This window comes from Plasmodium malariae (assembly GCF_900090045.1).
Source record: "Plasmodium malariae genome assembly, chromosome: 9".
Classification (NCBI taxonomy): domain Eukaryota; phylum Apicomplexa; class Aconoidasida; order Haemosporida; family Plasmodiidae; genus Plasmodium; species Plasmodium malariae.
The window spans coordinates 1,278,184-1,297,615 of NC_041783.1; the positions used below are offsets into that span (position 1 = coordinate 1,278,184).

Sequence of the window (19,432 nt, forward strand, 5' to 3'; positions counted from 1 at the left end):
AAAAAAAAATTGTAAAGGGAAAAAATAAATATGTATAAATTTTGCGCTTCAAAATTTTTATTTTTTATATATAGGGATTAACACTTTAATAAAAGCTTAAAAAAAATTAAAAAAAAAAAAATAGAAGGAAAAAAAAATAAGGAATAAATAAGGGAAAAAAAATTGAAAAAAATAAGGATATATAAATAAAAAAAGAATTAATTTTTAGAGGGAAAAACATATCATACTTTTATTATTTCTGACTGTTATATATTTGCCCCTTTTTTCTTTTTTGCTTTTAAATTATTTAAAATTTTTTTTTATAAATTTTTTAATATAATAGTATTCCAATTATAATAGAGTTCTAGTTTATACAGATATATATATATATATATACGTGTATATAGACATATATATATATATATATATGCACCATACATAATACTCGCCACTGTTGAAATATTTTTTTTTTACGAGTTTTTGAATATCGAAAATATATAAGTAATTAGAAATTGAAATCCTTTAAAAAGGGACTTTAAGAATTCGAAATTATTCTTATGATAAATTACACATAAATCTTAATTTTTGTATACATAGATATAATCGCATTTTTTACATGTACAAAAACGTACATACATACGTAGATAAATATATAATATAAAAAAGCCTTAGTCCTTGAACAAATATAACAATACTTATCTCCACACATAAATCAAGAACAATGAATGAAAGTACAAATGACAAGAATGATTTTATGACAGACAAGGTTTTATCATATAAACCATCCAAGGAGGAAATTAAATATGTAAACATATGCATTTGCATATAAATATATATATAATATGTGTTATACATATGTATATAGATATACATATATATTCGTATATGTACATATATTATATAATAAGAAAAAAAAAAAAAAAATACCTCTTTAAATTAAGCTTGATTTGTTATATATTAATGTACATTAAATACAAAGAACTCGTATTGCATTTTGTATGATTTATTATTTCTATTATTATTTCTATTATTATTTCTATTATTATTTCTATTATTATTTCTATTATTATTGCTGTTGTTATTGCTGTTGTTATTGCTGTTGTTATTTCTATTATTATTGCAATTGCTATTATTATTTTTTTTTTCCCCATTTCCCATTTTTAGTATCATAATAATAAACAGAAAAGTATAAGATATATATTCTGCAATCAAGAATTAGATGATTATGAAAAGGAAAAAATAAAAGAGCTAAAAGATTTTGTCAATAATTTAAAGCAAAAAGAGTGGGAACAAAAAAAAGTGGAGGAAGGAAAGGAAAAAGCAGAAACGTACGAGTCTCTATTTGCTGATACTGTATTTAATGATGACAATTACGTACTAAGATTTTTACAAGGGTTAGTATATATATATATATATATGTGTATATGTATATTTGTGGAAAAAGTTGAATATTTCAGTGTATCAAAAAACGCACACATGTTATATGTATGCACCATGTATACACGTAATACCTTAATGGATGTAATTTACCTGACATTGCATATGTTTATGAAAAATATGTACTATATTTCTGTACTTACGTACTTATGCACATTTTTTTTTTTTTTTTTTTTTTTTTTTTTCTTTTGCGTACTAATAATAGAAATGAGTACAATTTTGAAAAATGTTATTATGATATGGTAAGACACTTGGAATGGAGAAAAGAAAATCTTCCAGTGAAATACGAGGACGTTAAGGATATATTAGTAATTAAAAGAAAAAAAATAATAAAATTGGGGATATGAGAAATTGAGAAAATGAACTTCTCTCTACATGAACTGCTAACTAAGAGAACATATAGGCATTTGAACAAAATAACTAGCTGAACGATATAAATAAAAAATATTATTTCTCTACTTTGATTTTTATACGTTTCATCTTTTATTTTTTATTGCAGAATAATGGCTATATCTACGTTCATGGAAGGGATAAACAAATGCACCCTATAATTGTTATCAACTGCAAAAATTTTATTACAGCAAATGCTGTAAGTAGATAAGTAAAAGTGTGAACATATGTGTGTGTAGGCGTTTGTTTATATATATGTACATATACATGTTTATATGCACGTGTTTATAAATTAAATATGTGCATTTTGAACTGTTTTCAATTTATATAATATTGTTATCTGTAGACATATGCATATACATATTTACCATATATTGTGTATTGTTCATCGTGTATTGTTCATCGTGTATTGTTTATTGTATATTGTCTATTGTGTACTTTATATTGTTTATTATTTTTTTTTTTTTTTTTCATTGCAGAAAGACGTTTTAAAGGTAGTGTACTACTGGCTGGGTAATTCTACGATTACATCTTATTTATTTAATTATATTTTGGTTACTTGTTAATACGTATTACATTTCTTTGGATACATTAACATATTTTACTGTTCCCCTTACGTTTTTCGTTTTTTACCCTTTTTTTTTTTTTAATTTATTTTTTCCTTTCGTTTAGGCTTTTTTTTTTTTTTTTTTTTTTTTCTTCGTTTCTTACAATTTTTTTTTTCGTATTTCTTTCATTTTTAGAGTACATTATATCGAAACTATTCGTTGAAGGAAAAATTGAACAGTGGCGAGTCATCGTGGACCTAAGTTCCTGTGGTGTTTTAAATATACCTATAGGAACATTAAAGGATATTTCCAGATGCTTAAGTGTAATTATAATATAACAAAATATAATATGTAGTACAAGAAATGAACGAAATTTTTATATCAGCAAAGCTTACTCAAAATAAAATGAAAATAAGAATAGAGTGAAAAGTGTTTTTATTTTCAATTTTAATTTCGTATTCTTATTTTTTATTTTGTATTCTTATATTTATTTCGCATTCTTATGTTTATTTCGCATTCTTATGTTTATTTCGCGTTCTTATGTTTATTTCGCATTCTTATGTTTATTTCGCATTCTTATGTTTATTTCGCATTCTTATGTTTATTTCGCGTTCTTATGTTTATTTCGCATTCTTATGTTTATTTCATATTCTTATTTTTATTTCGTGTTCTCATTTTATTTTGTATTCTTATATTTATTTCGTATTCTTATATTTATTTCGTATTCTTATTTTTACTTTTTATTCTTATTCTTAAACTTATTCTTATTTTATCTTTTTCCCTTTCCAGTGCAATTATAGATCGAGGTTGTCAAAAATGTTAGTACTGAGTGCACCCCTGTTTGTAACTGGAATATGGCATATGCTTAAGTCCATCATACCTGTAACTTGAAAATTGGAAATTTTATAATAACTGAACATTTATTAGTCTCCTTTTTCCTTTTTTCCCAATTTCAATTATGATCATAAAAATTTTTTGCTTAATTTTTTATTTATTTTGTAGGTTGTTACACAGCAAAAAATTACTATATCATCATCGGAAATAGATGTAAGAAAAGACAGAAGTTTAACTTGTTACATAATCCTTTTTTTTTTTTTATTTTACGTATCGAAGAAGTTATTCTTTTCACGTATCATCTTCTTTTTCTCTTTTTTTTTTTATTTTTTTAGAAAAAATTGTTAGATCAAGTCGACGTGGACCAACTAGAAAGTAAGTTTTAGAAAGGTCTTTTTAGACATAACATTACATGAAGCTCAGTATATATAATTTATATGCATATATAATAAGCATATTACATATATGCATGCATATAAGCATATTACATATATATTACACATACATATATGCATGTATATAAGCATATTACATATATACACTTATACTTGTACATATAAAAACATATTATATATATGTGCATATTATGAAAATGTATCCCAAGAATAATGTACATTTATATTTAACTTTTTGCCTTATCATTTTTGTTTTTCTTTTTTCTATTCCCATTTTTAGGAAAATTCGGAGGAACATGCGATAATGCAACCGTGTTTACAGAACCTATTATGCCTTAAGTTTCATTTGTTATAATTTATAGTTTTCCCGTTTTAATTATATATATTTACTCATTTTCATTTCTTTTTTTTTATGATATATATATATATTTGAAAATTTTATTCTCTGTGCATATATTATGATGCATTTCACGTTGCTTCTGTTGCGTTGTGTTACTTTCCTTTTTTTTTTTTAATTTTCTATGTTCTCTTTATAGCTTTATTAAACACGTACGTCAATATATACACATTTATGTACCTATTAGTTATGTGTATATACACATGTATGTACATGCATATTTATATTTAAGTACACTTTGGTGTATATAGTATGTATACATGCTCACATGTGTGTATAACCCCGTTCGTAATTTTGTATTTTTTTATTTTTATTTTCATTTTTTTTTTTTTTTTTTTAAGTTTAATCGTCTAAACGAAAATTGATACTTTAAAATTTTTTTAAGAAACAAAAGCCATTTATATAAATGCATATGCTTATAAATCATTTTAACTTAGAACAAAAAGAAGTTTGATTTTGTGTAAAATAAAAGACAAAAAATATATACATACAAACAGGCAAATGGTTGTGTAATATAATCATGTGTGCACACATACGCATATACATATATATATACATATAAATGTAAATATATATATATATATATATTTATTGATTTATTATACGTATGCATGTTGACATATCTTTTTAAGACATATCCTTTTTAACATTCACAATTGGTTACAATGAAATAGAGGATTATAATTAATAAGGTGTAAAAACGTATATACAAAACATATTACGAAATAATGAAAGTGGGGGAAGTATCCTTTTTTTTTTTTTTTTTCCCTACAGTTGGAAAGAATTATCTGAAGGGGGGAAATTCTGTTCATTTTTTCCCTAATTCTTTTACCAAATATTTTGCTCACATTTCATCTCATTTTTTCATAGATCTTGGTCAAAAAACACGTGATAAAAGAACCGTTCAAGAATAACAAAAGATAAGCCAAAAAAAAAGCAAGAAGAAAAGAAAAATATATGTAACACGAAATAACAAAAATATTTTTTTTGTCTTAACAAAGCAGTAAACTTTTTTTTCCCCCTAAAAAATAGCCTTACGGGATACGTTAATTTACTATCTTCATTTTGCTCGTTGCCCATATATTTGTGCATGTACTCTGAATTATGTACATGTGTAATAAAAAAAAAAAAAAAAATTTATAATTCCTTTTACATAACAAAATAAATGCATAAATAGGTTAGCTGCACAAAATCGCTAAATTATTTACTATATGTTATATGTCCTACATAAGGCTTAAATGGTTTGCAGTACACACGAGGTACACTACACGACTTCACACTGAGAAATTTTTACCGTTTACTACTTTTCTGCTAATACAACAGCTCATTAAGTTCTCAAATTTACATAAAAGCGAAATGTTTTTATAAATACTTAAAAATGGTAGAACTTATTATCAATGATAAAAACACACGGTAGATATTTTTACCTTTCGTACACTTTATCAAGTTACCCATTTCAGTCTCTTTGTCTTTTTGTTCGTATTTATTTTTGTCTTTTTCTTCGTCTTTATTTTTGTCTTTTTCTTCGTATTTATTTTTGTCTTTTTCTTCGTCTTTATTTTTGTCTTTTACTTCGTCTTTATTTTGTCTTTTACTTCGTCTTTATTTTTGTCTTTTACTTCGTCTTTATTTTTGTCTTTTACTTCGTCTCTATCTTTGTCTTTTTCTTCGTCTTTATCTTTGTCTTTTTCTTCTTCTTTATATTTGTTTTTATCTTTGACTTTGGCTTTTTCCTTTTCTTCTAAAATGGGACAAATAATAGTTCACTTATCTGACGTTACACTTTTTTTTTTTTTTTTCGATCTATTATGCTTCGAATAATAGCCTTATTATTTTATTTTTTTATAAACTATTTCGTTTACCAGTAATATTTTTATTTTATATTTTTTTTTTTTTTTTTCGAGCTATTAAGCTGTCAACAATAGCCTCATTTTCTTTTCTTTTTTTTATATTTACCTTACCTTTATTTATATTTTCATTTTCAATGTTTATATTTGTAGTACAAAAATTGGTCGATTCTTCTTCTGTATCTTTTAAATTTAGACATGTTACTAATTCTTTTCTTTTTTTTTCTAGCCGATTATTTATTAATGAAATGTCATAAGAGGAGTAACTCATACAATTATTCAAGAGCTCTTTTTTCAAATGATCTTCTCCTCCTTTGCTCTTATGAAAATTTGATACGCTTTCAGAATTCGTACTAGCGGTAACAGTATCATGAGATTTGCAAGCTTTTACCTTATCTGTTTCAAAAATATTTAAATTGGCTACATTTTCCAAACTGGTTATATTTTCCAAATTTACTGCATTTTCTAAACTGGTCATATAAGCACAGTCGGAATTTTGAACATGATCCCCCCTAGGGCTTGTACTTTCTGTTCTGATTTGTGTGTGTCCCACTTTCTCATCCCTTAACATAGAAATCTTAGCCTTCCTCTGATCTTGATTTTGTCTATTTGTGCTATATATATCTCCTATAGATATGCATTCATCAATTATGTCTAATACTGTAAAATTTTTTTGTTCTTTCTTTCTATTTATTACTGTTTTTAGTATTTGATCTAAATCTTTACTATTTTTTTTATATTCACATTCCTCGTCGTTACCCTCTTCTAAATTTTCGTATGTTCTTACAAGGCTACTATCATCACTTTCCGATTTGTCTGAAGTCATGTCTACATTTGATTTATCACTTAAGTTAACAATATTTTTAATATTACTTAAATTGTTTTTTATTTTGTATATGCTGTTGTTTATAATACGTACACTCTTGTTGATGGAGGAGGTACAAGTAGCATCATCGTCGTTACAGTTATTGTAATAAGAACCATCGTTATAAGAGAGATCATCATCATCATCGTCATCATTTTCATCATCATCATTTTCATCATTATCATTTTCATCATTATCATTTTCATCATTATCATTTTCATCATCATCATTTTCATCATTATCATTTTCATCATTATCATTTTCATCATTATCATTTTCATCATTATCATTTTCATCATTATCATTTTCACCATCATCATTTTCACCATCATCATTTTCACCATCATCATTTTCACCATCATCATTTTCGCCATCATCATTATTATCGTTTACATAAATTTTGTCTGTTGCAGTTTTTGCATAATCATCATTTAGAAATAATATGTTTTTATCGTCCTTGTTGAAACTGCTATAATGTATATCATCTACCTTCACACCATCTGCTTTATTGTGGTCCACCAGGTCATCTTTCACGGTTGCATTATTACTTACAATGTTTATATTCCTAAAGCTTTTCCTTGCGTGTGCATTTTCATAATTTCCTTCCTCTTGGTCATTATTACTTACACACAATATTTTCTTGTATGTTTTTTCCCCCAAAGTAATCTTCTTTTCGTCATATGGGACTCCCAATTTTTCTGTTTCAACCTCATTTTTTTCTTCCAATGTGAATGGAGGATGTTTTTCATTACCATTATGCTGCAACTTCATCAAGGTGTTTTGCAGCGTGAATATAACTAATACAAGTTTAAAAAGGGTAAAAGAAAAATAAAGAAGCTAAATGAAACGAAAAAACCCTCGATTCTAATTAGAGTTAACTAAAATGGCTCAGACTAAACAGCTGAACAGTTAATGAGATATTGGGGCTATAAAATGGGAAAGTAAAATAAAAGGATAAAAAATGAAGACGCGCATAATGGTCTAGTTATATAACATAAAAATAACAAAAGAGCTTTTTAATTTTTTGTTTACATTCATTTTTTTCCACATATGGATATGCAGTAAAAAGGGGGCATGTATATGTATTTTATAAATATATATACATGAATATATTTGTATATATTCATACGTATATATATATTCATATATATATACTATAAAGATAATTTTGACAAAAACACGTAAAAATAAATATAAACTTGTGAAAAAAAAATTTATGGGTAAACTAACTCCCCTTTAATATGAATGGGTAAAAGATAGAGACACATATAGGCCCCACAAGCGCATGTAAAAGGTCAAGTATAAACCATAAAAATAGCATATGGCATGTGTTAAATGGTATGTGTTATGTGTTATGTGTTATGCGTTATGTGTTATATGTTAAATATAATTAGTATAGGAACCATTTAAAGAAAGAAAAAAATAATTTTGGACAGCTTTTTCATAATTAAACAGTATAATTAATTAATAATAAATGCGTACAAATGGTGCAATTTTTTTTTTTTTTTTTTTTTTCTCTTCAAAATACATCATCAAATGATCAAATGTAGAGTATAATCTTGGATAAGGGACGCATATAAAGCTGAGTGTGTATGGGGTAATAAAAAAGGAAGACAGGAAAAAAAAAATGAAAAAAATAATAAATTAAAAAAAAGAGAAGCAAAATAAATTAAAAAAAAGAGAAAAAATATATATTAAAAAAAAGAAAAGCAAAATAAATTACAAAAAAGAGAAAAATATATATTAAAAAAAAGAAAAGCAAAATAAATTACAAAAAAGAGAAAAATATATATTAAAAAAAAGAAAAGCAAAATAAATTACAAAAAAGAGAAAAAATATATATTAAAAAAAAAAAAAAAGCAAAATAAATTACAAAAAAGAGAAAAACAATATATTAAAAAAAAGAGAAAAAAAATATATTAAAAAAAAGAGAAAAAAAATATATTAAAAAAAAGAAAAGCAAAATAAATTAAAAGAAAAAAAAAAAAAAAAAATGCTTCGTACTCCTCGCGGAAAGCGCAAGGACCCATATATATTAAAAATCCTCATTCTTACTAGCATCTATGATGGTAAGTATTCTATTATATGAATTGTCTAGAAACGTTAATATAGGAGAAGAGGCATACTTTGGCATATGCTCATAAGCCGACTTTAAATTTTTATATGTATATTCGAAAGTGTATTTTTCCACAGAAGGTATTGTACATGGATTCCCAGATTTATCTTCATATTTACATGTGCTGTCGTCTTTGTTTTTCCCATTCATGTGATCATTCTGCTTTGTGCTACTACTACTACTACAATTATTATTACTAATACCCTGCTCTGTGTTTGTCATATTTCTTGGAGTATTTAGGTGCTCATAGTTTTTTTTTTCGATTCCAATATTTGCATTCTGATTAGAATAATCCCCCAAATTTTGGTCATCTCCTTGTTCATTTTTTTTTGCCTCTATCTTCTCGTCATATATAACACTAGGTTGATAAGGCTCCTCGTCATTATTTTTTACATTTTTTAAATTTATATAATTTTCACGTAAATATATGTTTTCATAAAAATATTTTCTTTCATGTTCTTTTCTTTTATTTTGTAAACTAATTGGAGCTAAATCTGATGAATCCATTTGAGCTAGGTCACTACAACTAATTGTTCCATTTAGTATTTTTTTCCTCAATTCGGAATTATCTTTTCTTAGTAAATTACTACATATAGAAAATAGCTTCATTTTAATATCCATCTTATTATTATATGTTTGTATTACTTGCTCTACTATATTTTTACTGATCATTGTTGTATCTGCATCCATGTTTTCCTTATCTAAGCACTGTTTTATTTTATCAATTACTTTTGTATATTTCGTTATACTTCTACTTCCTACATCCTCGTCATTGCACTGTGTATCCTTTTCATCCAAGTCCTCAACTAATTTTTTATATTCCTCGTCTTTTCTTTCTCTACGCAATCTTTCATAAACATTGTTCCCGCTGCTGACGGCCATGTTGTTCCCACTGCTGACTGTATTGCTTCCACTACTAACCGTGTTATTGCCACTGCTGGCCATGTTATTATCCTCACTTACATTTTTCCCTTTTACAGAAATTATTTTTTTCGTCCTAGAATTTTCATTTTTCTTTTGTGGTTTTCCTTTTTTTTTCCTCTTTTTTCTTTTTTTTCTACTAGATGTATATTCATCAATGTAAAATCCCGAGTCACCACTATATACTTCTTCATTTAGTATTTGTTTTTCTTCCACAATATCCTCATCTGTATTATCTTTTAAATCTTCATTAAAGGAATACTCATCCTCGCTTTCATTCGGTAAGCACTTTTCATCGAACAATTCATCGTCCTCCTCTTTTTTTTTTTTTTTTCTTTTCTTTCCTCGGCATCTTTTGCTATCCCTTTTGTTGTTGGTTTTCTCAAAGACATTTGTTCCACTATTTGTAGCTGCACACCCAGGAATATGATATCCACCATTCTGAGTGCATTGACAATTTGTATTAATTCCTTTCTCATCATTTTTTGCAACATCAAAAATTTCAACAATTTCGTTATTACTATTTGCACCTGTACAACTGTCAATCAGGGTTTTACCCTCCTCGTTCACCTTCTTTCTTTTTTTTCTTTTTTTTTTACTTTCATTTGCAAGATATCGTGAATGCTGGACTAAACTTTTTATCATTTCTTCAGTTCCACTTTCCTTCCTCCCTTTTTTTGATTTATTTGGGAATAATGCACTTTTATTATTGTTCCTTTTTTTCTCACCTTCTTTCTCTGCCTTTATGTTATTGTTACTTCTTTTTTTTTTTTTATTAGAAGAAGGGGTGGCATATTTTCTGTTACCGGGTACTAGCGTATGGTCACTCGCACGCTTTTCACTACTACTACAGTAACTGATACTGCTACTACTACTGCTACTTGTACTACTACTGGTACTGCTACTTTCACTACTACTACTGTTGTTACTGCTACTTCTACCGCTGCTGCCAACACGATCATGTTTAACAATAATAGGCAAGTGTTCCCCTAATTTTGTGCTTTTTTTTTTATTTGTTTCACACATGGGAGATATAATTTTTTTTTTTCTTGCTTGTGCAGGTGAATTTTTCACTTTTTCATTTAAAGTTATTTTATTTTTCTGAACAGTTAATAATAAAACTTCTTCTTTTGTTACATCATATAAGGAGAAAAAGGGAATATCAAGGTGGAAGATATTTTTTATATATTCATTATATAAAACAAAATTATGGTTAAATGAATTTACGATATTACAAAAATAAGAGAAATAATTTATATGTTCATTTAAATTATATACATTATTATGTATGCAATTCATGCATATAAAATATATATCTGTTTGCTTAATTTTTTGTCTTTTTATTTTTATATCATATGATTTTTTATATTTCTGAAAAAATACGTACATTTTATTATTTCCTTCAGAATTATTAGTAGTATCCATATCTTTACTACTCGTAAAAGTAAAAATTTTATGGGCCATTATTATATTAATATCATAATAAATTCTACAGTTAAAACAAAAAAAATACAGAAATTCAAAATTTTTGTACGTTAATACATAATTATTACTTTTGTCATAATAAAAATTAGAGTTATCCCTTATTTTCTCATATAAATTCGCATTAATGTAAAAATTTAAACTTTCGCTATTTCTTCTATTTAGGATAACACAATTTTTTGTTACTTGAGGAATTAATTTTGCATTCTTGCACAGAAAATTCTCATAGTAAAAAACTCTGAACGAGCAGTTTTTCCCCCTTTGTGCTCTCTCCTTCGTCATTCCGTTAAACACAATTTTTTCGTCGTACACACAGGGGGTACTGTTATCACTGTTATTGTTACTGTTACTGAGGCTACTACGACTGCTACTACTACAGTTCGCTTCTTCGTTCAGAATATTCATATTTAGAGCGGGAGTGTCAACTTTTTGCGCGCTTTTTGCATTTTGTGTTGCTTCCGATGAGGACCCATTGCACCGATAAGTGATACCTCCTATTATGTGACTTCCTACCTTTCCATTTAATTCATCAAGGCTATATTTCCCCTTCTCATTACTGGGTTCACTATCACATGCTACTGCTTCATTATCCTTTCCGTTCATAAAAGAAGCAGAGTTGGCACCACTACATTTGTCAGTAGTCCCTACCAAAGGTTTAAAGCGTTTTTCAAAATTGAGCACATCCAGCTGTTTGTTATGCTCGTAACACAAAGGGAAACTATTGAATAAATATATAAATTCGTAAAAATTATAAACATCTATTCGGTTAATTACACTTTTTACATCATTTTTATTATAATATCCTAAACAGGGTAATACATTCCATCTATTCATAAAACATTCAAAACTGTTATATAAGAATTTTTTACATTCATTATTAGTATAAATTAGCTGGCTTATAATATTTATATTACTATCCTGTTTGACGAAATTATAAATTTGTGATATTCTGATTTGGTCATTACCTTCCATAATACTAATAGTATCATATTTTCGTAATTTCCCCAAATGACTTTTAATTTTTTTTTTTTTTTTTTTTCTAATGTTTTTTTTATTTTCATCGTATTTTTTGATTATATCAGAATTTTTTAAATTATTTAAATAACTATTCTTTTCGATTTCATTTTTTTCCAAAATGCCTGAAGAAAGTTCAGATGAAGATGATGTTGTTGAGTACGAAGAGTACAAACTAGAGGAAGAAACTGATTCCGATGAAGATGCACAAGAATTTGACGAAGAAACAGACACGTGTGAATTAGAATGATTCTTATTATATATGTTGTGTGTCTTATTATTATTTTCATATGGTACATCCGGATTGGATTGTAAAAGATTAATATTTCTACTATCATCTGTATTATGCTTATCTTTTTTGTTCATTATTATTTCCATTCCGCTAGATAAATTACAATTGGTTACACATGGTTCATTATAACCCCCTTTGCTTTTATATATAGCACATTCACCCACGTCCTGCTTAAGAATTTGATGCGTCTGCGGTTTTCCATGGTGCTCATCCTTTTCAGCCCGTTCATCCTTTGCATCCTTTTCGTCCTTTTTATTCCGTTTCACATAATTCGCTTTGGGATAAGATTCAACATGTAAAATATCATATACTGACGGCTTTTCATTTAACGTGGTATAACAAAAAGAATTTTTGTTTAAATAGCTATACAATTTGCATATATCGTTCAGCCTCATATGGTTATTTACTTTTCTAATATCTAGTTTTGTTAAGTCATAATCAAAAATATTTTTACAATTAATATCAACAAATTGTACATACTCCTCCTCTTCTTCCCGTGCTTTAATTTTTTTACTACTACAAGTATTTTTTTTATTTTCCTCTTTTATCACATTAGTTGTATTATTCATTTTTGCATTGTATGACGTTTTAGAAAAAAAATGAATAAAGGCATCAATTAGAGTAGTACATCTACTCAAACGAACATATATGCATACGTTTTATTTCGGCTCCAACTGACGAAAAAGTAGTAGTCATGTGGGGCATGGCACAGTGACGGAACAGCAGAGAAGAAATAATTTACACTTATACGAATAATATGCTGCTTTTATGGTTATATCTATTTTCCTTAGAAAACAAGAAAAGGAGTTTGTACAAAAATGCAAAAAATACTGTCCGCTATTACGGAAATATTCCTCATTTATATGGAAAATGTACGTATAAATACGTTTTATATGTATATATATATATATATATATATATATATATATATATATATATATATATATATATATATATATATATACCCTTATACGTGCCACTTAAAAGAATTTAATAAGAATATTATTATGTTTGTACTGAAACTCGTGCAATGTAATTTCGTCTCTTAACTCCTTTCATTTTAATGAAGGAAAATTCTTTTAATATCAGTTATGTTCCCCTTTTAATTTCATTTTTATTAAAGAATAATGCTGGGGATGCAAAAGTAAATTTTTACTCGTAAAAATAAATTATGTAGATGATTAAAAATAATCATTACTCGTTCGTTTTTTTTTTTTTTTCTTATCTTATAAATATATTACATTATCACATCTTTTATAATATCATATCATTTATAATATTATATCAACCTGTATTATGTATTGAGTATTACGTATTATGTTTTTCTTTTCCTTTTTTTTTTCCTGTTCATTGAGTTGTTCCTTCATCAAAGAAGCCTCACGCATATATATGCATGTTGCTGTTACAGAAAAGCAAGTGAATAGAAATTTAAAAAAAGAAAAAAGAAAATTATATAGGTTAGCTGCCTGCGCTACGTAAATGTAAATTATAGCATTTTTGTTTGTTTGTTTGTTTGTTTGTTTGTTTGTTTGTTTGTTTGTTTGTTTGTTTGTTTTTTTGTTTGTTTTTTTGTATGTTTATTTTTTTGCTCTTTTGCTTTTTTTGTTTAATATTTTAAAAATATAAAAATGACAAATTAACAAAATTGTATATTTTTTTGGAGTGATATTTTATTCTGTACAAGTCAGATTTTTTTTTTTTCTTTCTTTTCTGTTTTATATTCTTCGTAGATAAAATGCATATATATATGTATATATGCATAACAGCCGTGCAAAGCTGAACTCCAAGAAGTAGAATGTTTTTATGAGGATATTTTTCCATACAAAATGAAAAATATTTCTTATTATAGTTTAGCTTAATTTAGCATTTCTTTAGCTGCTTGAGTTTAAGTCATATATTTAAGTTGCTCATAACATTGTATCAGTTTTAATATACTTGCTATTTTGTCTTTTTATATGGAGAAAAGAATTTTTTTTTTTTTTTTTTTTTATTTTATTATTTTTTTTTTCACGTTAGATGATTTCAATATACGAGAATGCATGAAGGGTTTCCCTCAAAAAAAAAAATATTATTCTTGTCATTTCATTTGTGTATATACGCTCAGTTGCATAAGCTTACTCGTATATGCTTCACACATTATATATGTACAGTTAAACCTATTTACAATCGCTTGTACGTATAATCGCACTCGTATGCATTCTCATTTGTAAACCTAGTTATATTCATAATGCGGATAAAAAAAGTACGTGGGGGAGAGGGAAGTGCTTCATTTATTTGCCAAGGCTACTATAAAAAGATCGGACCATAATTTTGAATTGAGTTCAAGTAATAATTGTTAACATTGGTAAGAAAGAAAGATAGGTTCATGCAAGTAATAAGGAAAGGGGGAAATGTAACACATAGAAAAAAGGGGCGATAGGAAGCGCATACATACTAGTTGGAAGTGGAACTATCTTTGTCCATATATCGTATACGCATATGTATATGTATATATAAGTATGTGCACATATTTACTTATATGCGACTATATTTACATATATGCGACTATATTTACATATATGCGACTATATTTACATATATGCGACTATATTTACATATATGCGACTATATTTACATATATGCGGCTATATTTACATATATGCGGCTATATTTACACATATGCGGCTATATTTACATATATGCGGCTATGTTTACGCATATATGGCTTCCCTTTTTTAAGCATTTATTTTTTTTCCCATTTTGAGGAGTTAAATATGTATGACGAGCATAAAATATGTTTGATTCACTTTTTTGAAAACCTGCATACAGATAGGTAGTATAATTAGCCATGTTTGAAAGAAGCTTTTTTGTTTTTTAAAAAATATAGTTAAGGAAAGGAACACAAAAAAAAAAAAAAAAATTTTTATTTATCACTTATGTGCATACGCCAATTACAAATATGAAGAAGTAATAATGGCGGTTAGAATAAAAAAATAGCAATATACCTTGTATAACTACATAAACAACTTACAAATATGTACATAAATAAATACGTACGTAGATATGCTTGCACGTGTAACTGCCATCCACTGAGTGTACCTCTTCTACAAGGAAGGAAACAAAAAAGAGGTAAAAAGGATAAAGCATTTTGCTTAGACAGTGTGAGTAAATGTTCTTATCTTCAGTTCTTTTAGAAAGTTCTACGTGTTGGTATAATGACAACACTAATGTGGAGGGAAAAAACTAGAAAAAAAAATAAAACTCAACTATACAATCATTGTGTATGGATTGGCTTCTATATCATCTTACACACACAATATGAAGTGGCAACAGCGAAAATGAATGTAGTCATAGTGCTAGTAGTGATAATACCCATAGCGGCAATGTGGTAATAATTAGCGCTTATATATGTACCCCCCCCCTATATACATTATGCACGACACACCTCCCCTGTTCTGATCCCTTTCAAAATTCAAGTCGTTCCAACATCCGTCGCTTCATATATAAACCAAGAAATTTGCATCACCTTCTCTTTGTATATATATGAGTACCTGTTTCAATTTACGTTAATTTTAAAAATATCTTCTAGATTTAATTTTGGTGTTTGCACACTGTGCGATTCGATTATATTATTATAATTTTCACTAGTAATATTTATTAGAAGTATGAAGTCAAGTTTTGGTATTCTTTTTTTTTTTTTTTTTTTTTCATCTTTTTCGTCTACTATTATTAAGGTGGAGAATTCTTCGCAGTCGTTTACCAGATCTTTATAAACATCATCCTTGAAATTTATATCTTTTTTAAAATTATTAAAAGCATGATTATAAATCTTCATCATTTTAGTTGCTTCTAGTTCTACATTCGTAGCTAATTCTTTATTAATACAATAAATAGAATAATTAATAAAATTATAATCATCATTATTTGAGCAGTCCATTGAATTGTAATGATGATAAATATAATTATTTTTTTGTTTTTTATTTATATCCATTTTATCCTGGGTACTTGTACGTACTAATAAGTTTTCTATCAAGTCAAATATTCCTGAATTCGCTTCATTGAAGCTGTTATACTTGTTTGTTATTAGTTCCCCTATACTTTCTTGGTTCATTGTCGGTTCAAGCATTTCCTTTATTTTATCGAAGAACCACTCATTTGCCAAGGGAAAAACAGAATTCTCTTTTTCCCGCGTCTGTGGCTGTTCCAGCGATTCTCCCGCTTTGTTCTTGTCTCCAAATTCGTCTATCTCTAGCACATCTTTTTCTACTCCCACGTTATCCTCTACTATTACTCCTTCCGGTTCTACCTCTCTCTCCTCAATTCCCACTTCTACCCCTTGGGAAAAAGCTACTTCTCTTTTCTCATTCGAAGGAAGACTTTCACTGTTTATGTTTAAATTGTATTTATTTGTACCCTCATCACTTGGGTAGTAGTCCGCATATGAGCTCAGGTCACTTAGAAATGGTGATATATTTCTATTTTCTGCACTTAGGTGTATTTCTTTTTTTCTTTCCTTTTCCTTTTTTTTTTCCTTTTCCTTTTCCTTTTCCTTTTTTTTTTCCTTTTCCTTTTCCTTTTCCTTTTTTTTTTTCCTTTTCCTTTTCCTTTTCTTTTTTTTTTTCCTTTTCCTTCTTTTCTACTTTTTTTTTTTTTTCCTTCTTCTGCTCATCCTCTATTATCTTTTTGTGTCTAACTGAATCATCAGCACTATCATTCACAGTATCCCAAGCAGTTTCGTCGACGGGTTCTTTTACCAGTTCAGCTACTGTTTCGTCAACGAGTTCTTTATCTGAATGCTTCTCACTTTTTGCATTATTATTATCTTCATTATTTTCTTCCTCTTCGTTCTGTTTATCCTTTTAGGGTAAATGAAAAGATATGGGAAATGAGATGTAAATAAAAAGAAATACATGGAGGGGGAGAAAATAAAAAACAAAAAGAATGTGAGAATACAATGTAACAAAAGTAAACGCAAAAAATAAACCAGGTCAAAAGTGTGCGGCTTAAAACTAGACGAGTTTGCATATACGCACAAAACTTAATGAACGCATGTTTTATTAAATTTTTTGTTCATAACTCTGTATATATATATATATAGCTCGAAAGAAAAAAAAAATTAAATTAAAATAAAACAAAATAAAAATAAAACAAAACAAAATAAAAATAAAACAAAACAAAATAAAAATAAAACAAAATAAAAACAAAACAAAATAAAAATAAAACAGAATAAAAATAAAACAGAATAAAATAAAAATAATACAGAATTAAATAAAAATAATACAGAATAAAATAAAATATTTCAGCATGCCTTACATTTATACATTAACCTTTTTTTTTTCTTTTTTCTCTTTTCTTCTTACCGCATATCCTAATATGTTCCAAAGGGTAAAATTGTTGTTCGCTGCCTGAAAAAGGAGCACAGATATGCAATCGCAAATATATATGTAAATGTATATACGCATATATGTATATTTACATATATATACATATGTTTGTGTCTATAAGAAAGAAGATACACATGTGCTAATTTATGAAGAGATTTATATGTTTGATTACACAAAATTAAACTTTTCGCAGTGTAAGAGTGAAAATGAGATGTAAACACTATAAAGGCTAGTATATCTAGCCTGCACTACTTTACACTCCGACGTATGTATAACGGCAAAAAAGGGGATATATCCCGTTTTTTGCATTTTTCCAATTCTCCTATTTTCTCTATTTCTACTTTTCTTGAAGCATGCACATATAAATACACATAAGACGATATATACATGTATACAAGTATTTGCATATTACATTGTCGTTTCCCTGGTCATTGTTGTAGTTAATAAAGTTCCACATTATAACATGAGGTACTTATTTAATTGCTGTTCTTCACAAAAATTGCAATTCTTGATAAACTGGTCATGGTACTCTTCTCCTTAATATAAACATGTGCAAGCGAATGGAGGAAAACATTTCAAGTGTTTAAATTAATAATAAGCATATCATAAAAAGGCGAAATAAAAGATCATGCCTTCACCCACACATAATACACGAAAAAAAAAAAAAAAAAGGAAATAAATCAAAAGAGAATGGATAAAAAAGAAGGAAAAAGATAAAGAATGGGTTGAAAAAAAAAGTTAAAAACTTATTTCCACAAAAAAAGGGAAATATAAAATGGTACTACTGAAAAGTTGTTACAGCTAAATGCTTTTCTATTTCTAGTTATATATGTATGTATATTTATTTATATGTATATTTTTATATATGTATGTATATTTATTTATATGTATATTTTTATATATGTATATATATTTATTTATATGTGTATTTTTATATATGTACGTATATTTATTTATATGTACAAATATACAACAATACAGTTCGGAGGGTGTTTACTTAAAGGTTTTCAAAAAAAACAAAATCAGAAAATATAAAAGTCAACAACAACAACAAAAAATAAATTATTATACTGTTTTCCTTAAAGTTATACTATATTTTTTTTTTTTTTTTTTTCCTTGTGTGCATATATATATTAAGTAAATTAGTTGAGGGTTACAAGGGTTCAATTCGTCAAAAAAAAAATATATTATAAATCAAAAAAAATGGATTAACGAATAGACGTGTGAACAAACAATTGAACAAATAAAAAGGAGAAAAATAAAGAGAAAAAAACAAAAACGTAAACAAAAAAAAAAAAAAGAAAAAAAAGGCAAAAATAAATTAGAGTTTTATTTATATATTTAAGAGAAAACAATTTCTTTTATCAATTATTCGTTGTTTATTGTTTAATTTTTAGTTAACGGTCAACAAGATTTTTTTTTTTTTAACAATACCAGTTGTACAATCGTATACATAAATAGATATATATACATAAATAAATATATATATATATATATATATATATATATTATATATATATATTATATATATATATATATATAATATATATAT

The 19,432-nt window shown here is 26.6% G+C and overlaps 4 protein-coding genes across 4 annotated transcripts; 1 reads left to right on the forward strand and 3 right to left on the reverse strand.

Annotated features, from left to right (window-relative positions):
* Positions 1–700: 700 nt before the first annotated feature.
* Positions 701–3,922, forward strand: PmUG01_09036800 (CRAL/TRIO domain-containing protein, putative; the record flags this gene model as incomplete). The annotated part of the gene is made up of 10 exons (XM_029005065.1): positions 701–784; positions 1,144–1,373; positions 1,622–1,724; positions 1,916–2,005; positions 2,286–2,319; positions 2,550–2,677; positions 3,144–3,236; positions 3,357–3,401; positions 3,524–3,563; positions 3,864–3,922. 10 exons carry the CDS (start codon positions 701–703, stop codon positions 3,920–3,922), a joined length of 906 nt encoding a protein of 301 aa, XP_028861692.1.
* Positions 3,923–4,844: 922 nt separating this feature from the next.
* PmUG01_09036900 (conserved Plasmodium protein, unknown function) lies at positions 4,845–7,463 on the reverse strand (the record flags this gene model as incomplete). The annotated part of the gene is made up of 3 exons (XM_029005067.1): positions 4,845–5,077; positions 5,408–5,473; positions 5,942–7,463. The coding sequence occupies 3 exons, from the start codon at positions 7,461–7,463 to the stop codon at positions 4,845–4,847; spliced, it is 1,821 nt and encodes a 606-aa protein (XP_028861693.1).
* A 1,264-nt stretch (positions 7,464–8,727) lies between these two features.
* PmUG01_09037000 (conserved Plasmodium protein, unknown function) lies at positions 8,728–13,086 on the reverse strand (the record flags this gene model as incomplete). Its single annotated transcript, XM_029005068.1, has 1 exon — positions 8,728–13,086. One exon carries the CDS (start codon positions 13,084–13,086, stop codon positions 8,728–8,730), a length of 4,359 nt encoding a protein of 1,452 aa, XP_028861694.1.
* Positions 13,087–16,052: 2,966 nt separating this feature from the next.
* On the reverse strand, positions 16,053–18,337 carry PmUG01_09037100 (conserved Plasmodium protein, unknown function; the record flags this gene model as incomplete). Its single annotated transcript, XM_029005069.1, has 4 exons — positions 16,053–17,069; positions 17,191–17,352; positions 17,824–17,901; positions 18,293–18,337. 4 exons carry the CDS (start codon positions 18,335–18,337, stop codon positions 16,053–16,055), a joined length of 1,302 nt encoding a protein of 433 aa, XP_028861695.1.
* Positions 18,338–19,432: the final 1,095 nt, after the last annotated feature.